The sequence below is a fragment of the Muscardinus avellanarius genome, assembly GCF_963383645.1.
Source record: "Muscardinus avellanarius genome assembly, chromosome: 1".
NCBI classification, from domain to species: Eukaryota; Metazoa; Chordata; class Mammalia; order Rodentia; family Gliridae; genus Muscardinus; species Muscardinus avellanarius.
Window position 1 is genome coordinate 236,765,190 of NC_137786.1, and position 24,184 is coordinate 236,789,373.

Here is a 24,184-nt window from a genome sequence, read left to right on the forward strand (position 1 = left end):
GCCCCACTTAGATCAATCTGCCTGCCGTGGGGATGAGCGGAGTAAAACCTGAATGGTAATACCGTTCAGAGAGGTGAAAAAGGGCTCGTGCCACACATGGAGTGGTGCTTGATGCATGAGAGAGCTGTCAGTCATAGCGCTGACGGGAAGGGGAACTTGGGCCTATGGAAACCTCGGAGGTGGTGTGTTGCCGCTGTGTAAGCCGTGCGGCGGCTCAGAGCCCGGCGTGTGGCTGTGAGTGGGATAGCTCGAGGCCCTGCAGCTTTAGCGGAGGAGGTGCCGAGTGCTCCCCCCCTTGAGGAAGGACACGGCCTCTCGTGGAGGCCCCCACAGGACGTCAGGGGTCCCAGCCCACGCGGGATGGCCACTCACTCCGCATTCCCTCTTCTTTCGCCTGCAGGAAACGGTGCCCTTTGGAGACGCGGTCCTGGCCACCAGGGACACCTGCATCGGGAGCGAGATCTGCGAGGAGCTCTGGACACCGCACAGGTCAGCTGGGCCCCCGGGCAGCCCGGTCGCTGTCCTCACCCAGGGCTCGCAGACGTCGGGGGTCGGGCTGGGCTGTGCAGAAGCGGAGGAAGAGTCAAAGGGCTGCCAGAGGGCGGGGGAGCCCAGCCTCTCTCGGTCTGGCCTGCCCCTTGCAGCCCGCACATCGACATGGGCCTGGACGGCGTGGAGATCATCGCCAACGCCTCGGGCAGCCACCATGTGCTGCGCAAAGCCCACGCCAGGGTGGGCCTGGTGACCATGGCCACCGCCAAGGTAGGAGCAGGCGGGGCCACAGGGTGGGTGTCATGGCTGGCCCCTAATGAGCACGCTGGGGCCCTCGGGGTCTGGCGCGGGGCCCGTGGTGGAAACCTTTCAGCGAGCAGGTGTGAGCTGCTGCCCTCCCAGGCTTTGCTCCCAGGGCCCCATCTGACCCCCACAGCCATCCTGCTCACACTGCTGCTGTGATGGGAACCAGGCGCGCACCTGTCCGTGGTGTCGGGGAGCGGAGGGGACGGCCATGCGCCCGTCGCTCTCTTATGGGCCGTGTGGATGCAGCGGGGGGGGGGGGTTGCGGTGTGTCACTCACGGGCTTAGGCTCAGCAGGCTCGAACCTGAACCTGGTCTCCACTGCTTGGAGCTGCTCAGAACCCGCCTTGTCAGGGCCACTCATAAAGTGAAAGTTGGCCGGGCGTGGTGGCACACCCTTGTAATCCCAGTACTTGGGAGGCTGAGACGGGAGGATCACAGGTTCGAGGACAGCCTCAGCTACTTAGTGAGGCCCTCTGCAACTCAGTGAGACCCTGTTGCAAAATAAAGAATAAAAAATAGGGCTGGGGATGTCGCTCAGAGGTAGAATGCCCCTGGGTTCCATCCCCAGACCTGCAAAAATAAATAAATAAATAAACAAACAAACTGATGTGAAAGCCACATCCTATGCAATGCCCGGTGTTTGTTTATTTTTTTTGTGGTACTGGGGGTGAAACCCAGGGACTTTCTATCTCTGGGCTATATTCCCAGACCTATTTTATAGTTTATTTGGAAACAGGGTCTCACTAAGTTGCTGGGAGCCTCACAAAGTAGCTGAGGCTGGCTTCGAACCTGCACGATCCTCCTGTCTCAGCCTCCCAAGCGCGGGGATTCCAAGCGTGCGCCACCATACCCGGCATGTCCGGTGTTGGGGAAGGCCGTGTGCACCGTGGCTGCTGGGATCTGTCCTTGCCAGCACGCAGCCCCTCCGTCACGTGGGAGGTCGGGGGGGTGACATCGGAGTTCAGGAGGGGACAGGAGGAAGTTCAGCAGGGCCAGGCGTCCTGTATTGGGCCAGCGGCCAGGGAGGGTGACGGCCATCGCTGCCGGCTCCCACGGTGCCTCTCCCTCTTCCAGAATGGTGGGATTTACCTGCTGGCCAATCAGAAGGGCTGCGACGGCGACCAGCTGTACTACGACGGCTGCGCCATGATAGCCATGAACGGGAGCGTCTTCGCCCAGGGCTCCCAGTTCTCCCTGGACGACGTGGTGAGGGCGGCGTGTGCTTCCTCCTCCGGATCCCCGCATCGTCCCCACCCCCGGGTCCCTGGGGGAAGCAGCTGTGCTGGGCTCCTGGGGATGGCCGAGCCCAGGGCGGATGGGAATGGCGCCTTTGCACAGCCGGGGAGGAGGACCCCGCACCGCCAGGCACGTGGGGTGCGCTCGGAGCAGAGTACAGGGCTGCGCGGGAGCAGGCTTTGTGGTGACGGGGCTGGGGACCCACGGATCTCCACGCAGGACCCCGTGGCTCGTCTGCGGACTCTGGTGCTACAGCCCGCTGCCCCGGGCTGAGCAGGTCCTCAGGGCAGCCGGCCGCCCGCAGACGGGGTCCCGGTCCTCATGGGGCCTTTGAGGAGTCCAGCGCGAGGCACTGGCCACCTGCGCGGTGCGGATGAACACGGGCGCAGCGTCTCCTGTGTCCCCCGGGTCACGCCGGCGCTCACGTCCTCACGGAGAGAGGACAGCGGCTGACGAAGGCTACGGAGATCCGTGCTGCTCTTTCTTTTTTATTTATTGGTTTCTTGCTGCTGGGACCTGCTGGGACCAGGGGTATTCTACCGCCAAGCTACACCCCTCAGTCCTTAAATTTTTTATTTTGAAATGAGGTCTCACCAAGTCGCTGAGGCTCGCCTCAAACCTGCAATCCTCTCATCTCAGCCTCCCAAGTGCTGGGATTTCAGGAGTGTGCCGCCCACTTGTTTTTCTTGAAAAATAAAATAAGATAGAAAAAAAAAAAAAAAACCAGAAGGATACTGTTGTAAAAATACAAACTGGCCAAACAGCTCTAATCCATAATGCTTATACCAGAGTGTTTTGGATTTTAGATTTTTTCAGATTTTGGAATGTTTGCACATCTTAGAGAAATACCCTATCCAAGCTTAAGCTTGGGATGCATTTGTTTTATGCATTACAAGCAGCCCAGAGTTGAATTTTTTTTTTTTTCCTTTCGTGGTACTGAGGATGGAACCCTGGGGCATTTCACCTCCAAGTAACACCCCAGCTCTATTTTTTATTCTTTATTTTGAAACAAGGTCTCACTGAGTTGCACAGGGCCTAAGTAGCTGAGGCTGGCCGCAAACTATATCCTCCTGTCACAGCATTCCAAATGCTGGATTACAAGCTTGCGCCACCACACCCAGCCTTAGGGACATAATTTAACTAGGACTTTATTTTCATAAAGAAAGGAATACTAGCTAAGAGTTAAAAGCTCATTTCTGCAAGTTGCAGAGCCCTGGAGTGCGGGTCTGGTGCCCTCTGTCTTCTCTGCCCCCACCTTCCCTGTGCGGGCTTCGTTCTCTGGCTGCCTCTGCTTACGGTCAGAGGATGGCTGCAACGGCTCCAGCCGTTACATCTTCATGAAGACATCACTGTCTTCATTGGTAGAGTGTGACGATGGGGCTGTGTCGCTGGCAAATTTCTGAATGTGGTGGAGACAGCAACGGGAGGAGGGGAGGGCAGGTCGGCAGCAGTGCTGTCCATCCCTCGTCCCTAACCCCGTGGAGCCCCCATCCCTGGCTCTAGAACCCGTTACCTGGGAGGAAATGAGGTTAGGATTTCTTGCATTCCCTCCCCAGGAGGTGCTGACAGCCACGCTGGACTTAGAGGACGTCAGGAGCTACAGGGCAGAGATTTCCTCTCGGAACCTGGCGGTGAGCACACTCACAGACCAGGTGGGCCCGTCCCAGGCTCAGAATGGCCCCTTTACTGCAAACCCCCTGCAAATGCCCCGTAAGCTTCAGGAATGCAGGTGGGGCAGGAGGGACTGGTCACCACCTGCCCGGGCGACTGGAGGCTCTGACTCAGAAATCGACCAACAGGGAGGCCGGGCGGCCCCGAGTGGGGGACAGTGCTGGGCGTGGGAGCCACTGGGGAAGCAGGGTGAGGCCGAGACTCCTGAGCGTGAGCAGGCCCTGCCCCCCCCCCCGCAGCCCTGTCACACGGGACCTGGAACCCTGCATTTACCCACAGGACATTCCAGGGGTGGGCTCTCGCCAACACTGCAGAGATATGAAGCCCTGAACTACTCTGATATTTTTATTTTTATTTATTTATTTTATTATTCTTATTTCTTTCGCAGCACTGGGGGTGGAACCCGGGAGCATTCTACCTCCGAGTGACACCGGCAGCCCTGCTTTCTTTTGTATTTTGACACAGGGTCTCACCGAGTTGTGGAGGGCCTCGCTAAGTAGCGGAGGCTGGTCTTGAGCCTGTGCTCCTCCTGTCTCGGCTCCTGAGTACTGGGATCGCAGGCGGGCATCCCCTCGCCCGGCCCGTGGGCAAGCTTAAGCACATGTCCATTTCCCGTGGATGTGGGCGCTCAGTGGAGTCTTTGAGCTGGGTGTGGTGGCACACACGTGTAATCCCAACATTCAGGAGGCAGAGACCGGTTCGTGGACAGCCTCAGCTACTTAGCGAGGCCCTTCGCAACTCATTGAGACCCTGTCTCAAAAATAAAAATGATTTAAAACCAGGGCTGGGGGTGTACCTCGGAGGTACAATGCCCCTGGGTTCCATCCCCAGTACCGCCAAAAAAAAAAAAAAAAAAAAAAAGAGTGGAGTCTGGCTGGAGGAGCCTCCGGAGGGAGGTCAGCTGTCCAGAGCGCCTGCGCCCTTTCCCACCCTCCCAGCCGCGGTGTGACTTCCCAGGCCCCCAGCGCCATCCCGTCCGGCCCCCGTGGGTTTGGTTTCGTCCCCTGCAGATCAGTGGCGGGTGCCGTTCAGCGGGGCCAGGCCTCTGCGAGCTGCGTCCCTTTATCCTGAATGTCCATCAACAGGCCAGCCGGGCGAGCCCCTACCCCCGGGTGAAGGTGGACTTCGCCCTCTCGTGCCAGGAGGACTTGCTGCAGCCCGTCTCTGAGCCGGTCGAGTGGAAATACCACAGCCCCGAGGAGGAGATCAGGTGGGCGGCTTCGGGCACTGGGGTGACGGCTCGGGGCTCGGTGGGTTCTCGGGGCCCGTGGGGTGACCGCCGGGCTCAGGGGGCTGTGCCTTGTGGGCCGAGGGCCTGGACCCCTAAGCCAGACCCCTCTGGCCTCGTGCTGCCCCCTTGGGCACGAAGGCGCCATCCTGTGTCTCAGGGTCCCCGTTTCAAGAGGGGACGATGGCAATTCCTACCTCCCTATTTACCTGAAGCGCTTGTAGCAGCGCCCGCCCCGCTGGCCAGCGTCTGCTTCCCGCGAGCTGCGCGGACGCACTGTGGGCCGGCCGCTGCTCCAGGCTCAGCGCTCTGCTTGCCCCGCAGCCTCGGACCCGCCTGTTGGCTCTGGGACTTCTTGAGACGCAGCCGACAGGTAAAACGCCCAGTTTCTGGCCAGCTCACCGTGCGTGCTTTGCTGGGTGGTTTGTGTCTAATTCTAGGACAGGCTTTTTTTTTTTTTTTTTTTTTTTTTTTTAATGCTTGTAGCCGAAAGCAATCTTGCCTAGGGAGGGTTCTCCTGGCTGGCCAGAGGCCCGATGGGCTCAGCCGGCCTGCGGAACCATCGGGGGCCTTCAGGCTCCGTGGCTCCCGCTCGCACTGACGTAGAAGCGGGCTTGCGCGTCACACGGTGGAGAGTCAGCCTTAGGCGAGCCCCCTGGAGGTTTCTTTCCCTTCCAGAAACCCTGCCCGGCACTTCGGGGACATACCCCCTCCCAGCACCCTGGGCCAGTATTGGAAAACTGCCCCAGTATTAATTTCCAAATGTAGGGAGCAGTGAGAGCCTGGGTGCTGTGCAGGCGCTCAGGCAGGGAGGGGCGGCGGCTGTTGCACCGCAGACGCCGCCCTTTGTTCTAATGACTCACCTATGGTGAGGATGTAAAGGAAATTAAGGCCTTTAGCCTTAGAAGCCCTAGAGACTATTGAAGTCTTTAACCCTCAAAATGCATAGAGGGAACAGCGCCTCTGCTCCCTCCTCTCCTCTGTGACCCCGCCTGGGCACGGGGAAGGGAAACTCCACGTGCTGCTTCAAAGCACCCTGGTTGATGAGCAGTCAGTACAGAGGCAAAGCCAGGTAGATTCCTGACCCCTGCGCTTAGTAAGTGCGCTGTCTGGAGGCAGAGACACCACCTGGCTAAGAAATAAGTTACCAGCCCATCGCTTCGGTGACGCTAAGAACAAGCTCCGTTTGCAGGCTGTCCAGCGTGCACGCCTCCCGCTCTTTCTTCTCTCTTCCCTACTGATTTTGTAGTAAAGACTTGTTAAAGCTGCACCTAGCCACCTATTTTTAATTTCTGTATTCAATACAACTTAATTGAACAGAGAAGAAGAGCCCACAGTGCCATTACAACGAAACCCCCGTGCCCGGGGCTGGTGCTGGCGCCTGGGCCTTTTCTCGGGGGCCTCCGGGGTGGGCTGGGCTGCGCGGGGCCCTTCATTCTCCACCTTTGCCATCTGTTCCAGGCGGGGTTTTTTCTGCCCCTGAGTGGCGGCGTGGACAGCGCGGCCACTGCCTGCCTCGTCTACTCCATGTGCCGCCAGGTCTGCGCGGCTGTGAGGAGCGGACGTAGGTGACATCCGTGCGCCGTGGGTGGGGAGGAGGGGGCCAGAGAGTGGGCATCATGGGTGAGCGGGCTGTGGCCGTGCTCAAGTCACAGCCGGGGCCGGTATGGCACCAAACCCCTTCCTGGGGCGTGTAGCTGCGTGGCCCTGACCACAGAGCCAAACCTGCCGGTGGCCATCAGTCAGCACTGGCCCGGCAGAGAGAGCAGAGGCCTTGGGATGCGCAAACCCGGCTCAGATGCGGACAGAGCCACGGGGCATCTGGGGCTCAGCCTGGGATCACCCGGGCAGACGCCGGGGGTAGCCTGGATTAGCCACACGGGCGCCTGGGGACAATCTGGGATCACCGCGCAGGCTGTTCATCTAGACAGTGGCCTCCCCTTCTATCCTGGCGGTTTGCAGATCAGCAGGTGCTGGCTGACGTCCGGGCCATCTTGAGCGAGAGCAGCTACACCCCCGAGGACCCCCGAGAGCTCTGTGGCCGCCTGCTGACCACCTGCTACATGGCCAGCGAGAACTCCTCCCAGGACACGTGCAGCAGGGCCCGGGAGCTGGCCCAGCAGATTGGAAGGTAGCCTGGGCCCGGGTGCCGACCGGCAGGCAGCTGTGGGCCGCGGCCGCCGTGTGCCCGCCTGGCCCAACCGTGTGAGAGGGCACCTGGGAGCCGAGCGGGCTTCTGATTCCTGTGGGTTGGAGTCAGATCATAGGCAGACCTCTGCCCACCTGGCGAGCCTGCGTCTCGTCTCCACCCTCCTTTCTCCTCCTGTGTCTGAGACGCAGCTGCAGACCGGAGGGCACCACCCGTCCCAAGTCACTTTCTACTTCCCTGCTGCCTCCGCCCAGGGCATTTCTGAGCTTGAGGGAGGTGGAGAGGGTGTGCCTTCTCAGAGAGGTGAGACTGGGTCCCCTGCACTTCTGGGTTTATTCTGCCTCTCAGGAAAAGAAGAGGCTGCCCATCCCATTGAACTTAGCTAACAGCTGCCCACCATCAGCCCCGCTCGTAGGAACACCCGGGGGAACGGGACGCAGGGACCCAGATGGTGGCTCACAGATTCTCTGGAGCAGCGCTATTCCTGGGAGAGGTGGAGACAGCCCAGACGGTCACATAGACACAGTGTGGCCAGTGTATACAGTGGAGTATTATGCAGCCATAAAAAGGACCTTGAAGTCACTGTGCTGACCCAGGAGCCAAACGCGAAAGTCCGCACGCTGTGTGTCTGTGTGAGGCTTCCAGAGCAGACGAACCTGTAGACTCAGCGAGATGAGTGGTTTTCAGAAGCTGGCAGGAGTGGGGGTGACTGCTCCTGGGGATAGGCCCCTCCCGGGGTGGCGGGGTCTGGAACTGGACAGTGGTGATGGCCGTGCCACACAGTGGGCTCGCTGAGCGCCCCGAGTCGCGTGTGTAAGAGGTGCGGGGCGAGTGGCTCCTCTGTGCCTGCCAACGCCCCACGCCGCCTTCCCCCCTCAGCTACCACATCGGCCTCGGCATCGACCCGGCCGTCAAGGCCGTCGTGGGCATCTTCAGCCTGGTGACGGGGAGGAGCCCCCGCTTTGCGGCTCACGGCGGGAGCGGCAGGGAGAACCTGGCGCTGCAGAACGTGCAGGTGACTCCTGGGCGCCTCTGTCCTGGGGTCGGGAGCCGGGCACCAGTGAGCACCGACCGCAGACTGGGCACGTCTGTGTGTGAGTGTGTGCACGTGCAAAGGTGTGTCTTGAGTGTGAGAGGATGTGTGTGCACACGTGTGCACAAACGCACGATCGTGTGTGTGGATGTGTGCGTCAGTGTATGGGTGTGCTGCACAAGTGTGAGCAGGACTGTTAGTGTGGCTGCACTTATGAGTACATGGACAAGTGCATATAGGCCCGTGTACGCAGGAGTGTACGTGAGTGTGGGCCCTGAGTGTGAGCATGGAGACGTGTGTGAGTATGTGCGGGATATAGAGGCACGTGCCAGTGTGTGCATGATTACACTGAGTAGGAGTACACATGCGTGTGAGCTTGTGCACATGTGTGTGCCTGAGTATGTAGATGTGCATGTGCAGGGTGTAGAGGCATGTGCCAGTGTGTGTGCGAGATTGCATTGTTTAAGTGTGCAGAAGCCTGAGTGTGAGCATGTAGAAATGTGTGTGAGTGTATGCAGGGTGTAAATGCGTGTGCCAGTATTGCAGGATTGCACTGTGTGTAGGAGTGTGTGTGAGTGTGCACACATGTGTGCCTGAGTGTGAGCATGTGGGAGTATGTGTGTGTATGTGGAGGGTATAAATGTGTGTGCCCACGCGTGTGTGTGTGCGGTGTGAGCACGTGAGCATGTGCAGGGGTGCTCACGCAGTGCGGCCTGGGCCCTGCTCCCCGTCCTGGGCTGCTGGGTTGCCGGCGGGGTGGGGGGTAAGAGCGCCCCGGCTCGCTGCTCGGCACGCCACCGCCTGTCCCCTCTGCGGTGCGGCGGCCTTTCCTCCCCCCAGAAACGCAGCGGTGCAGGGTGAGGCGGGTGGCCGAGCCCGCCCCAAGCTGGCCGCTGCTTTGCCCTCCCGGGCTCCGGGCTCCTCCATCTTTGAGGACCCGGCCCCTCCAGGCTGACCTGGGTGCTGCTGGGGGCCACCCGTGGCAGCAGCCTCAGCCTTCCCAGAATGCCAGCAACTCCTCAGTTGAGACTCTGGGGGACCGCCCCTCCCGTCCCGCGCCCCTCCAAGGTGACCGTGTCCCTTCCCTCCTGCCGCCCAGGCTCGGCTCAGGATGGTCCTCGCCTACCTCTTTGCTCAGCTGAGCCTCTGGTCCCGAGGCGCCCACGGGGGGCTTCTTGTGCTCGGATCCGCCAACGTGGATGAGAGGTGCGTGGGCTCCCGGCACCCCGGGTCTCTGAGGCAGCTTGCTCAGAGGCCGCGCTCCTGCAGGTCTGGCGGGCTCTCGCAGTGTCTGAGCTGTGCGGGAGGGGAGTCCTCGCCCCGCCCTCGTGGAGGTCTGGCTTCTCAGGACCTCAGGACGGAGGGTGCATGTCGGGTCCTGGCTTTCCCTCTGGCTCCCGTCCAGCTCTGCCCCGCCTCACCCGCCCGCAGCTCCGCGCCCTGCTGCACCTGGCCACGCCAGCACCTTCCCGCCGGCGCCTCTCCCGCGCCGCGCCCCAGGGCTCTTCATTTCTTCGCGTCTTGTTTTCACCTCCGAACCAGATAGCGCATAGTTTATGTGGACTGAAAATACTCATTTTCGAAAATGGTCCCTTGTTTAAAAAAAGCCCAGAGACTCCCATTTGTTCCCAGGTAAAATCCGAGCTGACCGCGGGGACTGGTGGCCATGCTTTCCCAGACTCAGTTTCCCCACTTCCTTTAGGTGAGCCGCCACACCTCTCAGCTGTTCTCTCTGCTTTTCTTGGTCGCTCTGTATTAGTTGAAGGATTTAAAAACTTTATCATTTATTCATCTAGTTTTTGCATTAATCTACCTATCCAACAGATGGCCCATCCATTCCATCTGACCACTCCTCCGTCAGTTCATCTATCCACACACCTACTGATCTACCATCCCACCCACCCATCTGTTCATCCACCCATTTATCCTTCCATCCATCCATTCATCCATCCACCCACCCACCCACCCATCCATCCGCCCACCTACTGAACTACCCACCCACTCATCCATCCATCCATCCACCCATCGATCCATCCATCCTCCATCCATCTGCCCATCCATCCATCCACCCATCGATCACCCATCCACCCACCCATCCATCCACCCATCCATCCATCCATCCATCCATCCATCCATCCTCCATCCATCTGCCCATCCATCCATCCATACATACACCCACCCATTCACCCACTCATTCATCTATCCTTCCATGTTTTATCTATAGTGTTAGTGTTAATATTTTTATGTCCTTGAAAATACTTTCTATTAAGTCTAATTTTTTTTTACTTTTGAATCCTATCTTATTTCCCTAATTAAACTTTGAAATTAATACCCATATCTGGTAGAGACTCACCCTCTGTGCCTATCTTGTGCTGTTCATGGCTTCTGTGTGCTTCCGGTGCCTGTGAAGTGGGCTACCTCTCGAGAGGCATGGCAGGGCCGAGCCCTAATGTAATTGAGAATATTGTTTTGCTTTTGTAGATGAGCAAGAATTTGACCTGTTATAAAATTATGTTACTAAAGCCGAGTGTGGTGGCGCATGCTTGTCATCCCAGTAGTTGGGAGGCTGAGACAGGAGGATCCAGGTTCATGGCCAGCCTCAGCTACTTAGGCCCTCCGCAACTTAGTGAGACCCTATTTCAAAATTAAAAAAATTAAAAATAGGGCTGGGGTATAGCTTGGAGGTAGAATGCCCCTGGGTTCAATCCCAAGTACCACAAAATAATAATAATAATAATAATAATAATAATAATAATAATTATTATTATTATTATTATTATTAAAAAGCCAGGCATGGTGGCACACACTTGTAATCCCAGAATTCAGGAGGCTGAGACAGGAGGATCACGGTTTGCAGACAGCCTCAGCTACTTAGTGAGTTCCTTTGCAACTCAGTGAGACCCTGTTTCAAAATAAAAAAATAAAAAATAGGGCTGGAGGTGTAGCTCAGAGGTAAATTGTCCTCAGGTTCCACCCCCAGTACCACAATAAATAAATAATTAATTAATTAAATAAAAAAAATATATATATATACTTCTTTTTAGTGGTGGTACTGGGGTTCCTGGAAACCCTTCTACCTCCGGGCTATACTCCCAGACCTGTTTTTTTTTTTTTTAATATATCTTTATTTGGAAACAGGGTCTCTTAAGCTAGAGAGGCTGGCTTCAAACCTACGCGATCCTCCTGTCTCTGCCTCCCAAGCGTAGGGATTACAAGCGTGCGCCACCACGTCTGGCATAAAAATATTTTTTTAAAAAAAAGAATAAAATATAGGATTGGGGGTATGGCTCGGAGGTAGAATTTCCCTGGATTCCATTTCCAGCACTGCAAAATAAATAAATAAATAAATAAATAAATAAATAAATAAATAAATAAATAAATAAATAAAATTATGTTACTGGAATATTTCCCCATCACAACTTTGTGTGTGTGTGTGTGTGTGTGTGTGTGACTGGTGATGGAACCCAGGGCCATTCTACCTCCAAGCCACACCCCCGGCCTCTTTTTTATTCTTTATTTTGAAACAGGGTCTCACTGAGTTGCAGATGGCCTCACTAGTAGCTGAGGCTGTCTGCGAACCACGATCCTCCCGTCTCAGCCTCCCAAGTTCTGGGATTATAGGCGTGCCACCACGCCCGGCTCCCCTTAAACTTTTAGCCATTTTTTTTATTTGTTTGTTTTGGGTTTGGGAGTATTTTTTCCCAGGTGAGGACGTCTGGGGGCTGACGGGCTCCTGGATAGATATCTAGAAAGCAGACCATCTTACAACCTCTGTGGGCTCCACGCCCCTTTCGCCATCTTTTGCTTTCACGCCTTTCTTGCAGGTGGACGGGCGTCTCTGACGTGGAGGAGAGTCTTCTGTTTGCTTTACGTGTGCTTTCTCTGCCCCGTCTGTGTCGGATTGATTTCCACCCTTTCATTTCCTCTCCACTTTCTTCTTAATCCTTATCGTCGTCTCCCTTTTCCTTTACATCCTGGGGTAGAATCTCAGGTGTATAATCTTCTATAATGTTGAGTCTCGTAAAATTTCTCTTCTAGCCGGGCGTGGTGGCGCACGCTTGTAATCCCAGCGCTTGGGAGGCTGAGACCGGAGGATCGCGGTTTGCAGACAGCCTCAGCTACTTAGTGAGGCCCTCTGCAACTCAGTGAGACCCTGTTTCATAATAAAGAATAAAAAAATAGGGCAGGGGGTGTAGCTCGGAGGTCAAATGCCCCTGGGTTCTATCCCAGACCTGAAAAAAAAAATTTCTCTTCTAGCCAGGCGCAATGGCTCACGCCTGCTATCCCAGTACCTGGGAGGCCGAGAGAGGAGGAGCGCAGCCTCAGCAGCTTAGCAAGTGTTGTTGGAGAGGACGGAGGGTGGAGGAGGGGAGGCGCATGTCTCCCGTGGCTGCCACAGCAGAGGGCCGCCGTGAGCTGCTGAAGGAGACGGTTCCGTTGGGTGGAGGCTCTGTGCGTTCCACAGGCCGAAGCCGGCTGCACAGGGCTGTTTTCTTCTGGGGCTCCGGCAGATTCAGTTCCGGTCCTCTTCTGGCCTCCGGAGCACCCATCCCCTCTGCCCTTTCCTGCCCCTTCGCAGCCCAGCACCAGCGCGTCTCGTGCCTGTCCCTGCAGTCACAGCACTCTCTGACCCGTCCCTGTCCCATCTCTGGTCTCTGTGGATGCACCGCAGGCCCCCTCCACCTTGCAGCCGTCTCCAGCCCGTGCCTTGACCTAATCCACCTGCAAAGCCCCCTTAGCCCTGAGGCGGCACATTCCCGGGCTCTGGGTTTGGACCTCTGCTGCTGCCCCGGGGTGCTGGGTCCTGCCGCCCACTTTCCAGGCTCTCCGTCCCTCAGCCCAGCTGACCGCCCTGGCACGCCCAGCGCCTCTCCTCGGTCCTCTGCAGGCCGCCCTCGCGTGCCAGCCTTCTCCAGGACCCTGGGGTTTGCCAGTTTCTGAATCCATAGGACAGGGAGAGGCGGCGGCACCTGCAGCCCCGGGCGCCCTCGCGAGCCGCCCTCTGTCTCCTGTGTGCAGCCTCCTCGGCTACCTGACCAAATACGACTGCTCCAGCGCGGACATCAACCCCATCGGCGGCATCAGCAAGACCGACCTGAGGGCCTTCGTCCACTTCTGCATGGAGCACTTCCAGCTGCCTGCCCTGCAGGGGTGAGTGGCGCCCGCCGGGCACAGCTCCCTATGTGGCTGGGGCCCCTCGCCCCTGCCAGCCCACCCTCTGTGGCTCCCTATTGCCCGATAAAGACAGCCCCCCTTCAGCAGGCACCCAAGGTCTCATAAATAGGACACCCTCTTCCATAGGCCCCGGCTCTGGCCCAGTGCTGCATCTCCGCCCTTCCCGCCATCTTGAGGCAGGTGGGCTGGTGCCTGCTCCTGACGCTGTTGATTGGGTGATGGACGCCTGGAGCTCGACCGGGCCCTTGCATATTGTCCTGGCGTGGGCAGCGTCCTCCTGCTTGACCTCCCTGGAGCTATTGTGTACCAGGGATGCCAGGCAGTGTGTGCGGGTGTTTTCAGTTGTCACGGGGGGCTGCACTGATGGACCCTAGTGGCTAGAGCAAGAGTGTCCAATGCCCCACGCTAAAGTGGACCCCACAAGGAATGACCTGGCCCCATCCGGGCTTGGTGGCGCACGCTTATAATCTCAGCACTTGAGAGGCTGAGACAGGAGGATCCGGGTTTGTGGCCAGCCTCAGCTACTTAGGCCTTCCACAACTCAGTGAGACCCTGTTTCAAAATAAAGAATAAAAATATGGCTGGGAGTGTAGCTCAGAGATAGAATGCCCCTGGGAGAAAGAGGGGGGAGAGAAGAGAAGAGAAAGAGGAGAGAGAGAGAGAGAGAGAGAGAGAGAGAGAGAGAGAGAGAAAGAGAAATGGAGATGATCCGGCCCCAGCGTCACAGTGCCGCAGAGGAGAATCCTGCGCCTCCTCTCCTTGGCCCACCATCCCTCAGGTCAGGAGGCTGCAGTGACGCCCACCCGCCTGCCTGGGACAGTCGGTCTATCTGGGTTTTCCCCGCGTCTCAGACGCAGTAGCAGCCCAGGTGACCGACCTTTGTGTCTTGGCTGCAGCATCCTGTCAGCGCCGGCCACCGCAGAGCTGGAGCCCTTGGCCAACGGACAGGTGTCGCAGACAGACGAGGTAACTGTGGCTTCGTTACAGCGGGCACTTGGCCCCTGCGCCCTGCTCCCTGTGTCAGGACAGGCCCCCTGGGGCCTCTCTGCCCAGGACCTCGCACCCTCGCCAAGTTGCTGGCCTGGGAGTCGGGGCCACATTAGCCACAGCGCCAGCCTTTGACACTGACAGCCGTCTCGTGGTGGTGGGCCCGGGAGGTGGGTGGGGATGGGGAGCCCAGGGCAAGACAAGGGGTGCTGGTCCCTCGCAGTGTGGGGTCTCTGTGCGCTTCGGGGAAACCTCAGCCTCGGAGAGTGAACGTTTGCCTCCTTCGTCACACTGACCACCGGCTCCGGGGCCATCAGCTGTGGCCGACAGCCTCCGTGGATGCCAACAGGAGTCACCTGGGCCCTGTCGTCTCTTTGGCCACACGGATTTACTCTTCTATTTGAAGAGTTTTAGCCTTGACTTTCAGGTCTGTGGTCTCGCCGAGTTGATTCTTGAATACGGTGTGATGTATGTACTTGTACATGTACCAAGTGCCCAGCACTGTCTGTTGAAAACCACTTTTCCCCACTGAGGTATCTGGGCCTTTTTGTTGAAATTGATTAGCTAAGTGTGTGAGCTGATTTCCGGGCTCTCGTCTCTTCCACCAGTCCCTGTGTCTGCCCTTAGGTCGGAGCTCTACCCTCTTGACTACTGTCGTTTTGCGTTTAAGTTGGAAGCAGGAAGTGTCTTTCAACTTCGTTCTTTTTCAAGATGATTTTGGCTGCTCTGGATTCTTTGTGTTTTCATACAAATTTTGAAATCAGTTTGTCAATTTCTACAAACAGAAGAAAACAACCCAGCCTGGATTTCTATAGGGATTATATCAGATCTGTAGGTTTGGGGGAAATTGCCATCTTAATGATATTAGATATTCTGATCCCTGAGTATGGGCTGCCTTCTCCTTTATTTTAACTCTTTTTTAATGTTTTTCAACATTGTGTTTTAATTTTTTAGGGTATAGGATTGCACATCTTTGGTAAATTTCTATTAAGGTATTTTGCTCTTTTTGTTACTATTGTAAGAATTGTTTTCATAAGTTCATCTTTTGATTGTTTGTTGCTGGTGTAGAGAGACACAGCTGACTTTTATGTGTTGAACTGGTAGCCTTACCAGACTTGTTTATTCTCATAGCTTTTCAGCGGGTCTCTTCCAGTTGTCTATTTACAAGGTCATCTGCAAATAGTAGTCGTTTTACTTTTTCCTTTCCAGTCTGCATGTCTTCTATTTCATTTTTCCTGCCTAATCTCCATGGCTAGAGCCTCCAGTGTGGCGAGTGTGGATGTGCCGTCTTGTTTCTGACGTAGGGCAGAGCGTTCGGTCTTTTCTCGTGACAGACGCTGCTTGCTGTAGATGTTTCCGTAGGTGCTGTGTATGGTATTGATGAAGTGACCGTCTGTGTCTAGTTTGTTTTTCAGCCATAGAACACTTTAGATTGTAGTGCATGGTGTTGTTGATGATCGACTGATAGAAGTCTCTCACGTGAACGAGTCCAGCTTCGTGGCCGGAGGTGTGGCGCTCTCGGTCTCTCATAGTGCACTTTCTTGTCCGTTTCTGAGTGTGATGGAGAGTTGAGTTGCCTTTTCTGATTTCTCCTGAGCAGTATAGTGGGTCGTCTCTGGGGTTGTTGGCTCTGGGACTGCTGGCTTCAGATGGCTGGGGTGGCCTGGGATATCTAAACCGAGTGGGGTTTTATCTAATACCCATTTATGTATGTATGTATAACATCTGGGAAGCATAAATATAGCATTACAGTTATACTAGAGTTAACTTTCACTTTTGAAGTGAAATTTAGATAACCGTAGAAAATAAGACTAAGTAGAAAACATTGGAAATTATCTCCATAGAACCTCACTGTAAACCTTCTGAATAAATTTTAAATATAACCATCTTTACCACACATGTAATATTCCTTTCGTAACCTTCATTCGTCACAAACATTCTTTGACATACTCAAACCTTCTGCAACTTGCTTTCAGCCCTCTGATATTATCCTATTCTTGCCTTTCCCATTTGGGATAATTTTAGGATAAACTTACTTTACCATTCAAAACACTTTCTTATTTCTAAAATATTCTCCTTTCTTTTTATTCTTCCTTAAATTTCTCATAATCATGTAATATATGTATGTATGTATGTATGTATGTATGTATGTATGTATTTCCTACGTACTGGTTCCTTTCTGCTATAATTCCCTTCCTGACTTTACATTTTGAAAAAATTTCGTACATTATTTTAACAAAGTAAGAAACAAAATTATCTATCCAAGTTTTACAGTGACCTGAACTTTAGAGAGTTACAGTTTTTCTTTTTAGATGTTTACAGCTTAGCTAGGATGGGGTAAAATAACCAGCCTCTAAAATAATATTGAGCAGAACATAAACAGAAGGAGGGGAAGAGAAAGCCAACTTGGTAACTGAAATGTAGCAGTTTTAGGGGGTTTGCCCCAATTTTTTTGTGGGGAGGGGACTTTCCTAGAGGGATAAAAGGCGCATAATTTTAAACAGGACTAAGGGTAAGGCTTGAACTTCACCTGACATGTTTTGAAGTACCACTTTTGTTAGCCCTATGTATTTGCCTGGACTCTGTGGCCTATATGTGGGGTGCAGCTTCCAGGTGATGCCCAGGGCACCTGTCACGGCCCGGGTGACTCTTGAGACAGAGGTTGGTCCTTTGTGTGTTTTTAAGTCTGACTTCCCTGAGCGCATTTTCGTCAGCACTTTTTCAGGGTCCCACCCAGATTGGTGGCTCATCAGCGAGCGGCAGCAGGTGGCTGGACGCAAGGTGTGAGCCACCTTTAGCTATATACGAGAGTTCCCTTACACTGAGCCTGACGTTGGTTGTTCGACCAGAACCTGGCCTGCCGTCTTTCTTTTTCTTTTTTTTTTTTTTGAGACAATAAGATAAAAGGCTTATCATAGTTACCTTTTAAGTTGAAAGGCCCGTTATTGGGGGTTTTTTCCGACACAAAGGGGTTTTGCTGCAAAAGCAAAGTTTGAACTCCAAAGCGGCAGACCCCTACCACTGTCAAAAATTCCCTGGAGGGCTTTTCAGTTGGCAGAAATAGCTTGGACTGTCTCCTCTTTTCCTGCCTGCAGCAGTCTTTTTTTTTTTTTTTTTTGATGGTGTATCTCAGACACTCCACTTTTTGTTGGTATGCCTGGTCTTTTCAGAGACCTTGTAACCACAGTGGTTTAGTTAGTCCATTTTTCTGGCCTCGCCTTCAAGAATCTTATGTCTGAGGAGAAGGTTATCAATATACCGAAGGAGGGCGTAGCCCACGGTGCAGGAAGAAGACTTGAGGTCACAAGCCAGGGCCTCTCCAAAAATAGTGGGGAAGGTCTTAAACCCCTGAGGCAATCTAGTCCTAGTGTACTAGTTTTTAGTTTCAGCTCCTGGGTCTTCCCATTCAAAGGCAAACAGTTCTTGGTTTACAGGAGCCAGAGAGGTACTGAAGAAAGCATCTTTTAAACCCCAGCATAGGCCGGGCGTGGTGGCGCACGCTTGTCATCCCCGCGCTTGGGAGGCGGAGACAGGAGGATGGCGCAGGTTCGAAGCCAGAGACCCTGTTTCAAAATATGAAATAGAGACCCTGTTTCAAAAATATAAAATAGGTCTGGGAGTGTAGCCCAAAGGTAGAAGGGCTTCCAGGAACCCCAGTACCACCAAAAAAAATAAAAAAATAAAAAATAAAAAATAAATAAACCCCAGCATGTGAACCCGGCTGCAGTGGCTGGGAGCAAACTTAGAAGGTGCAGGGTGGCCTAGCGGATGACCCACAAGTCCTACACGGGTTGCTCGTCCTGGCTTCTTGACCGGCAAAAGAGGAGAATTTTACTGTGACCGACACAAGGTGATCACACCATGTTGTTGAAGACTCTTTAAAAAGTGGGGTTGAATTTCTCCCAGGGCCAGTGGGGGATTGGGACTTTGCCGGGGTGCAGCATCTTTCTTCGGCGTTGAGAAGAGTCTAGAGAAGCTGCACAGACACCCAGAAGCAGTGCTTCTCCGGCTTCCTTAACCCTGCCGGTGGCGCCTCACACCAGCCAGTGCAGGCCTTGCTGGAGCTGCGCCTCCAGCTTACTGCTTGTTGCTAGAGCTGCTCATGGTCCTCCTGCCTTATCCTTTTCACTTCTGTAAGACCCTGAGGGTGAACCTCTTTCATTACTGAGTCCTCTCTCTCTCTCTCTCTCTCTCTCTCTCTCTCTCTCTCTCTCTCTCTCTCTCTCTCTCTCTCTCTCTCTCTCTCTCTCTCTCTCTCGCTCGCTCTCTATGTCAGTCTAATGGCTTGCCAGGTTTTTTAGTTTTTAGTTTCTGTGGTACTAGGAGATGAACCTAGGGGCACTCTACCTCTGGGCTACGCCTCAGCCCTCTTTCATTTTTTATTTTGAAACAAGGTCTTGCTAAGTTGCGGGTTGAGGAGGGCCTAGCTAAGTTGCTGAGGCTGACTTGGACCTGCAATCCTCCTGTCTCAGCCTTCCAAGTACCGGGGGTACAGGTGTGTACCACTAAGCCCAGCTAAGTTTTCAATCTTTTAAAAAACAGCTTTTTGGTGTTACACACCTGTAATCTCAGTAGGTTGAGATAAGAAGATCATAGGTTCAAGTCCAGCATGTGTGTGGTACACTAGTGAGACCCTGTTTCAAAAGTAAAAATAAAATAGGACTTGGGATGTAGCTCAAAAGTAGAATACACTGAGTTCAATCCCCAGCACCACACACACACACACACACACACACACACACACACACACACACATTCACACACACACATTCACACACACTCACAAACACATACACACATAAACACACATTCACACACAAACACATACACACTCACACACACACTCACACTCACACACACATACATACACACTCACACACATACACACTCACACACACTCACACACTCCTCTTAGTTCTGCTGATTCTCTCTACTTTCTTTCTGTCTTCCCTGTCAATTTCTCTGCCCTACAGTGTCTTGAAGTGGATGGTGAGGTTTTCGACTTGAGATAGTTTTTTTTCTTTGTAGGGAAAGTACTGGGGGTTCAAACCAAGGGCACTCTACCTCTAAGCTACACTCCCAGCCCTGTTTTATTTTTTATTTGGAAACAGGGTCTCACTGAGTTGCGGCGGCTGGCTGCAAACCTATAGTCCGCTTGTCTCAGCCTCTAAGTACTGGGATCACAGGCATGTGTTACCACACCCAGCTGGCTTTTCTTTTCTTTTTTCTTTTTATTTTTCTTCAGTACTGGTGATTGAACCTAGGGGCATTCTACCTCCGAGCTACACCCTCAGCCCTACTTTTAATTTATTTTGGTGGTGATACTGGGGTTCCTGGAAACCCTTCTACACTCTGGGCTACACTCCCAGACACCTATTTTTTTATATATTTTTATTTGGAAACGGTCTCCTAAGCCAGCACAGCTGGCTTCGAACCTGCGTGATCCTCCTGTCTCCGCCTCCCAAGCGTGGGGATTACAAGCGTGCGCCACCACGCCTGGCTTATTCGTTATTTTGGAACAGAATCTCAGTAAGTTGCAGAGGGCCTCACTGAGTAGCCGAGTCTGGCGGTGATCCTCCTGTCCCTGTTTCCCAAGGATTGGGATTACAAGTGTGCTCGTAATTGTAAACTAGATCGGCTAGTTTTTCTCTTTTTACTGTAGATGTTTGCAGCTGTCAGTTTCCCGCTGGCTGCCCTGCTTTTCTGTTGTTCGTACCAATGTTGGGCCGTGTTGTGTCTTCATTTTCTTTTTTTTTTTTTTTTGGTGGTACTGGGGTTCCTGGAAGCCCTTCTACCTCCGGTCTACACTCCCAGACCTGTTTTTACATTTTTATTTGGAAACAGGGTCTCCTAAGCCCGCGCGCGCGGCTGGCTTCGAACCTGCGCGATCCTCCTGTCTCTGCCTCCCAAGCGCGGGGATGACAAGCGTGCGCCACCACGCCCGGCTTGTGTCTTTATTTTCGTCCATCTCAGGGTACTTCCTGACCCCCGTGTAACTACTTCTCTCACCAGCTGGTTAGGCAGGAGCAGGCCGCCTCATTGGTACGTATCTGTGGACTTAGGGTGTCTCTTTCTGTGGAGTGACTCCGTGTCCCCACAGGAGGACATGGGGATGACGTACGAGGAGCTGTCGGTCTACGGGCGGCTCAGGAAGATAGCCAAGATGGGCCCCTACGGCATGTTCTGCAGACTCCTCACCACGTGGAAGGACACCTGCACCCCAAGACAGGTGAGGCCGCGCATGCGTGGTGTCCGCCAGAGGCAGCCAGGCAGACATGTGCGTGCAGACCCCGAGTAACACATCCCAGCGCGCCCAGCAGGGCTCTCACACACACCTCGCCAGCTGGCTCTCTGCCCAGGTCATCGCTCCAGGGGACTCGGCCCCGACCACGTCCCTGCTTGTGCAAGGCAGCGTGTGAGCTTCAGGGATGGAGGTTCTCATGTCCTTCAGATGCCCGGAGCCCACAGACATGGGGTCCACAGAACTGCCCGGAAGCCTCATGAAATATCCCTGCGGGGCCGCTGGGCCTCGTGGGGCAGAGGCAGGTGTTGGACACAGGGACTCATTATACACGCAGTGAGACTTACAGCGATAGAAACACCCGTGCGCACGGCCCGTGGCGTGTTTCCGCCTGTATACCGCCACGCTCCCTCCTCCCCGTGCATGTCAGAGAGGTTGGTAGCGCCACCTTCATACACGGGCATGACATTATCTGAGCTGTTCCTTCCTGGTCTTCCTTTTCGCCCTCCCTACCTTCCTCTCCGGATCCCTACCATGTTAGCGATCACCCCCTCGGTTATCTACCTCCCTTGTGTTAATAGGGAGAAAAGACTAGCCCTTGGCTTTCTGAGACTGGCTGACGTTGCTCAGCGCGGTACCTTCTAGTTCACCCATTTTCCTGCAGATGACTTAATTGTGTTCTTCTTCATGGCTGAGTAGCATTCCATTATGTGCACAAGCGTTTCTTTACCCACTTATCTAGCGATGGATCCCGAGGTTGGTTCCGTAGTTTGGCTACTGTGAACTGTGCTGCCGTGGACACGAGTATGTGTATGTCACGGTAGTAGTCTGACCTCAGTCCTTTGAGGACGCTGAGGAGCGGCAGAGCTCGGTCATAAGGAGGCTCCATTGCTGGTCTTTTGAGGAAACTCCACAATGACCTTCAGTAGAGGTCATACTAATTTAGAACCACACCAAAAATATATAAGAGCTCCTATTTTCCCACAGCCTCACCAGCATTTATTATTATTTGTAGTCTTGATTATCTCCATTCTAACTAGAATTATTATTATTATTATTATTATTATTATTATTTGCAACACCGGGGCTTGAACCCAGGGGCATTCTACCTTCGAGCTACACTTACCCCATCCTTATTTTTTAATCTTTATTTTGCAACAGGGCCTCACTAAGTTGCAGAGGGCCTCACTAAGTAGCCGAGGCTGCCGCAAACCCCGATCCTCCTGTCTCAGCCTCCCAAACGCTGGGATGACAAGCGCGCGCCACCGCGCCGGGCTTCTAACTGGATATTAGATGAAACTTGAGGGTAATTCTTATTTGCATTTCCTAATTGCTAATGATGTTGAACGTTTCTATATATATATATATTTATTGGGCACTTGTATTTCTTCTCTTGAGACGTGTCTGTTCCATTCAGTCGGCTGGTTTTGATTGGGTCATTCGTTTTTCTAATGCTAAGCTCTTCGTATATTCTCGCTGTCAGCCCCATCCGAGGAGCAGCGGGCAGGGCTCTCTTGCATCCAGTAGGCTCTGTCTTTGGACTCTTGTTATATCCTTTGCTGCACAGAAGCTTTTCCGTTGGATGCAACCCCGTTTATTCTGTTCCTGCAGTCTGGAGCCCAGCCCCTGCCCTGTTCAGGGGGGCTCCTCGGCCCTGCTGATCGATGCCCCTTGCCCCCCGTGCTCACAGGTGGCTGATAAGGTGAAGAGGTTCTTCTCGAAGTATGCCATGAACAGACACAAGATGACCACACTCACGCCCGCGTACCACGCCGAAAACTACAGCCCCGACAACAGGTTCGACCCGCGGCCCTTCCTGTACAATGCAGCCTGGCCCTGGCAGTTCCGCTGCATAGAGAACCAGGTGAGTGAGGCGGGCCCCGCGGCGTCCCTGGGACGGTCTGTGGAGGACACGTGAGCCGACTTCCGGAACATCCTCATTTCTGCAGAGAGACACGGGTGTTTAAAGGATTTTGTAAAATGTTTTAATCGACGAAAATCATGTATATGTATTCATGGTGTACAGCGTGATGGGGTTTTTATGTTTTGTTTTGTTTTTGTGGTACCAGAGATTGAACCCAGGGGTGTTCTGCCTCTGACCTACATCCCGAGTCCTATTTTATTTTTTATATTGAAGCATGGTCCTGCTGGGTGCTGACAGTTTCACTAAGTAGCTGAGGCTGGCCATGAACCATGATCCTCCTGTCTCAGCCTCCCAAGTACTGGGATTACAAGCGTATACCACCATACCCGGCCCTGATGAGTATATTTAAAGTTTACTCGTTTGGCCATTTCTTTCTTTTGGTGGTACTGGGGGTGGAACCCAGGGGCTTTCTACCTCCGGGCTATACTCCCAGACCCATTTTTTATATTTTATTTGGAAACGGTCTCACTAAGTTGCTGAGAGCCTCACTCAGCTGAGGCTGGCTTCGAACCTGTGCGATCCTCCTGTCTCAGCCTCCCAAGCGCAGGGATTACAAGGGTGCGCCACCACGCCCGGCTCTTTTGGCCATTTTTAAGTGCAGGACACATGATTATTTGCTGTGGTCCACTGTTGCACATGTGTGCTTCCTGTGAGGAACCCTGCCTTAGGGGCTGGAGAAGCCCTCGGGCTTGTGGTTGCAAGGAAGAGATACCGTGAAGCTGTTGTTGGAGGAGAAACGCTTCTGACAGAAAAACCTGGGGGCTGTAGCAGAAGCCAGCGGGACACGGCGGGCAGGGGCTGGGAGGCTGGGAGCTGGGGCCCAGGCCAGGGTGCCGCCGCTGGGTGGACCCCACGCCAGTGCCCACCTGCTCCACCGTCTCTGTGTCCCTGTCTAGCTGGCAGGGGACAGGCCCGCCATTTAACCCTTGGCTTTTCTCTGACCTACCCGGCAGCCCTGCCCAGACAGGCCCAGGGCAGGGAGAGTGAGCTGTGCCCAGCTCTGGCCCTTTCAGTGGGAGGCCAGGGCCTGGCTCCCACTGGGATGCACCCGGTGACAGAGCCCTGGGCTAGGAGGGGCTGTAGATGCCCCTGTGGCCCAAAGAATGACCCACGCGGAAGCGTTAGAGCTGGAGGTAGGTGGAGACAGAGCACACCCATACTCCTCCTGCCGCGGGGTCACCGTGTGAGTGCTGGGCAGCCTCGCCCTCCTCCCTCCACACCCCCACCCTCCGTGGGGTGCGGCGATGTCTTGGTAACCCGCATCCCTCCCGCCACGCAGTCAGTCGCTGTGTTCTGCACCCGGCATTAGTGTCTGTGTCCTCACGGCCTCTCCCTGCAGGTGCTGCAGCTGGAGCAGAGAGCGCGGCAGGACCTGGACGGCCTGGACTGAGCACTGCGCCGGGCCTCCCCTGCCCAGGGCCACTGCTGGCTCGGTGCCACAGGCGGGGCAGCCACTGCCAGAGCCACGCAGCACACCCATGTTTGCTTCAGTCTTCAAGGGAGAGGGAACTTTGTGTTCTAATTCCTGAAGAAGAAGCTGAAATAAAGCAAGCGTGCGTTTTAACCCTTGGCTTTTCTCTGACCTACCCGGCAGCCCTGCCCAGGCGCCTTCCCCTGCCGTTCTCAGAAGCCCAGAGCAGTGCCAGACCCATCCCAGGCCAGTATCGGTGGCACCCACACACACCCCGCAGGGCTGCGGCAGGGGCCCTCCTCTAACCCCTCAGACATGCCTACTGCAGGTT

At 54.4% G+C, this 24,184-nt stretch overlaps 1 protein-coding gene across 1 annotated transcript in view; it reads left to right on the forward strand.

Annotated features, from left to right (window-relative positions):
• Positions 1 to 23,832, forward strand: part of NADSYN1 (NAD synthetase 1) — a gene marked incomplete at both ends in the record, with an annotated part of 40,761 nt that extends 16,929 nt beyond the window's left edge. The window contains 15 exons of the mRNA XM_080709986.1: positions 401 to 489; positions 645 to 762; positions 1,873 to 2,004; positions 3,591 to 3,665; positions 4,791 to 4,915; positions 5,258 to 5,306; positions 6,395 to 6,497; positions 6,896 to 7,064; positions 7,962 to 8,097; positions 9,215 to 9,321; positions 13,135 to 13,266; positions 14,187 to 14,256; positions 20,378 to 20,506; positions 22,209 to 22,382; positions 23,782 to 23,832. Coding sequence (XP_080566112.1) covers positions 401 to 489; positions 645 to 762; positions 1,873 to 2,004; positions 3,591 to 3,665; positions 4,791 to 4,915; positions 5,258 to 5,306; positions 6,395 to 6,497; positions 6,896 to 7,064; positions 7,962 to 8,097; positions 9,215 to 9,321; positions 13,135 to 13,266; positions 14,187 to 14,256; positions 20,378 to 20,506; positions 22,209 to 22,382; positions 23,782 to 23,832 — 1,659 coding nt within the window. The remainder of the gene's footprint in view (positions 1 to 400; positions 490 to 644; positions 763 to 1,872; positions 2,005 to 3,590; positions 3,666 to 4,790; positions 4,916 to 5,257; positions 5,307 to 6,394; positions 6,498 to 6,895; positions 7,065 to 7,961; positions 8,098 to 9,214; positions 9,322 to 13,134; positions 13,267 to 14,186; positions 14,257 to 20,377; positions 20,507 to 22,208; positions 22,383 to 23,781) is intronic.
• Positions 23,833 to 24,184: the final 352 nt, after the last annotated feature.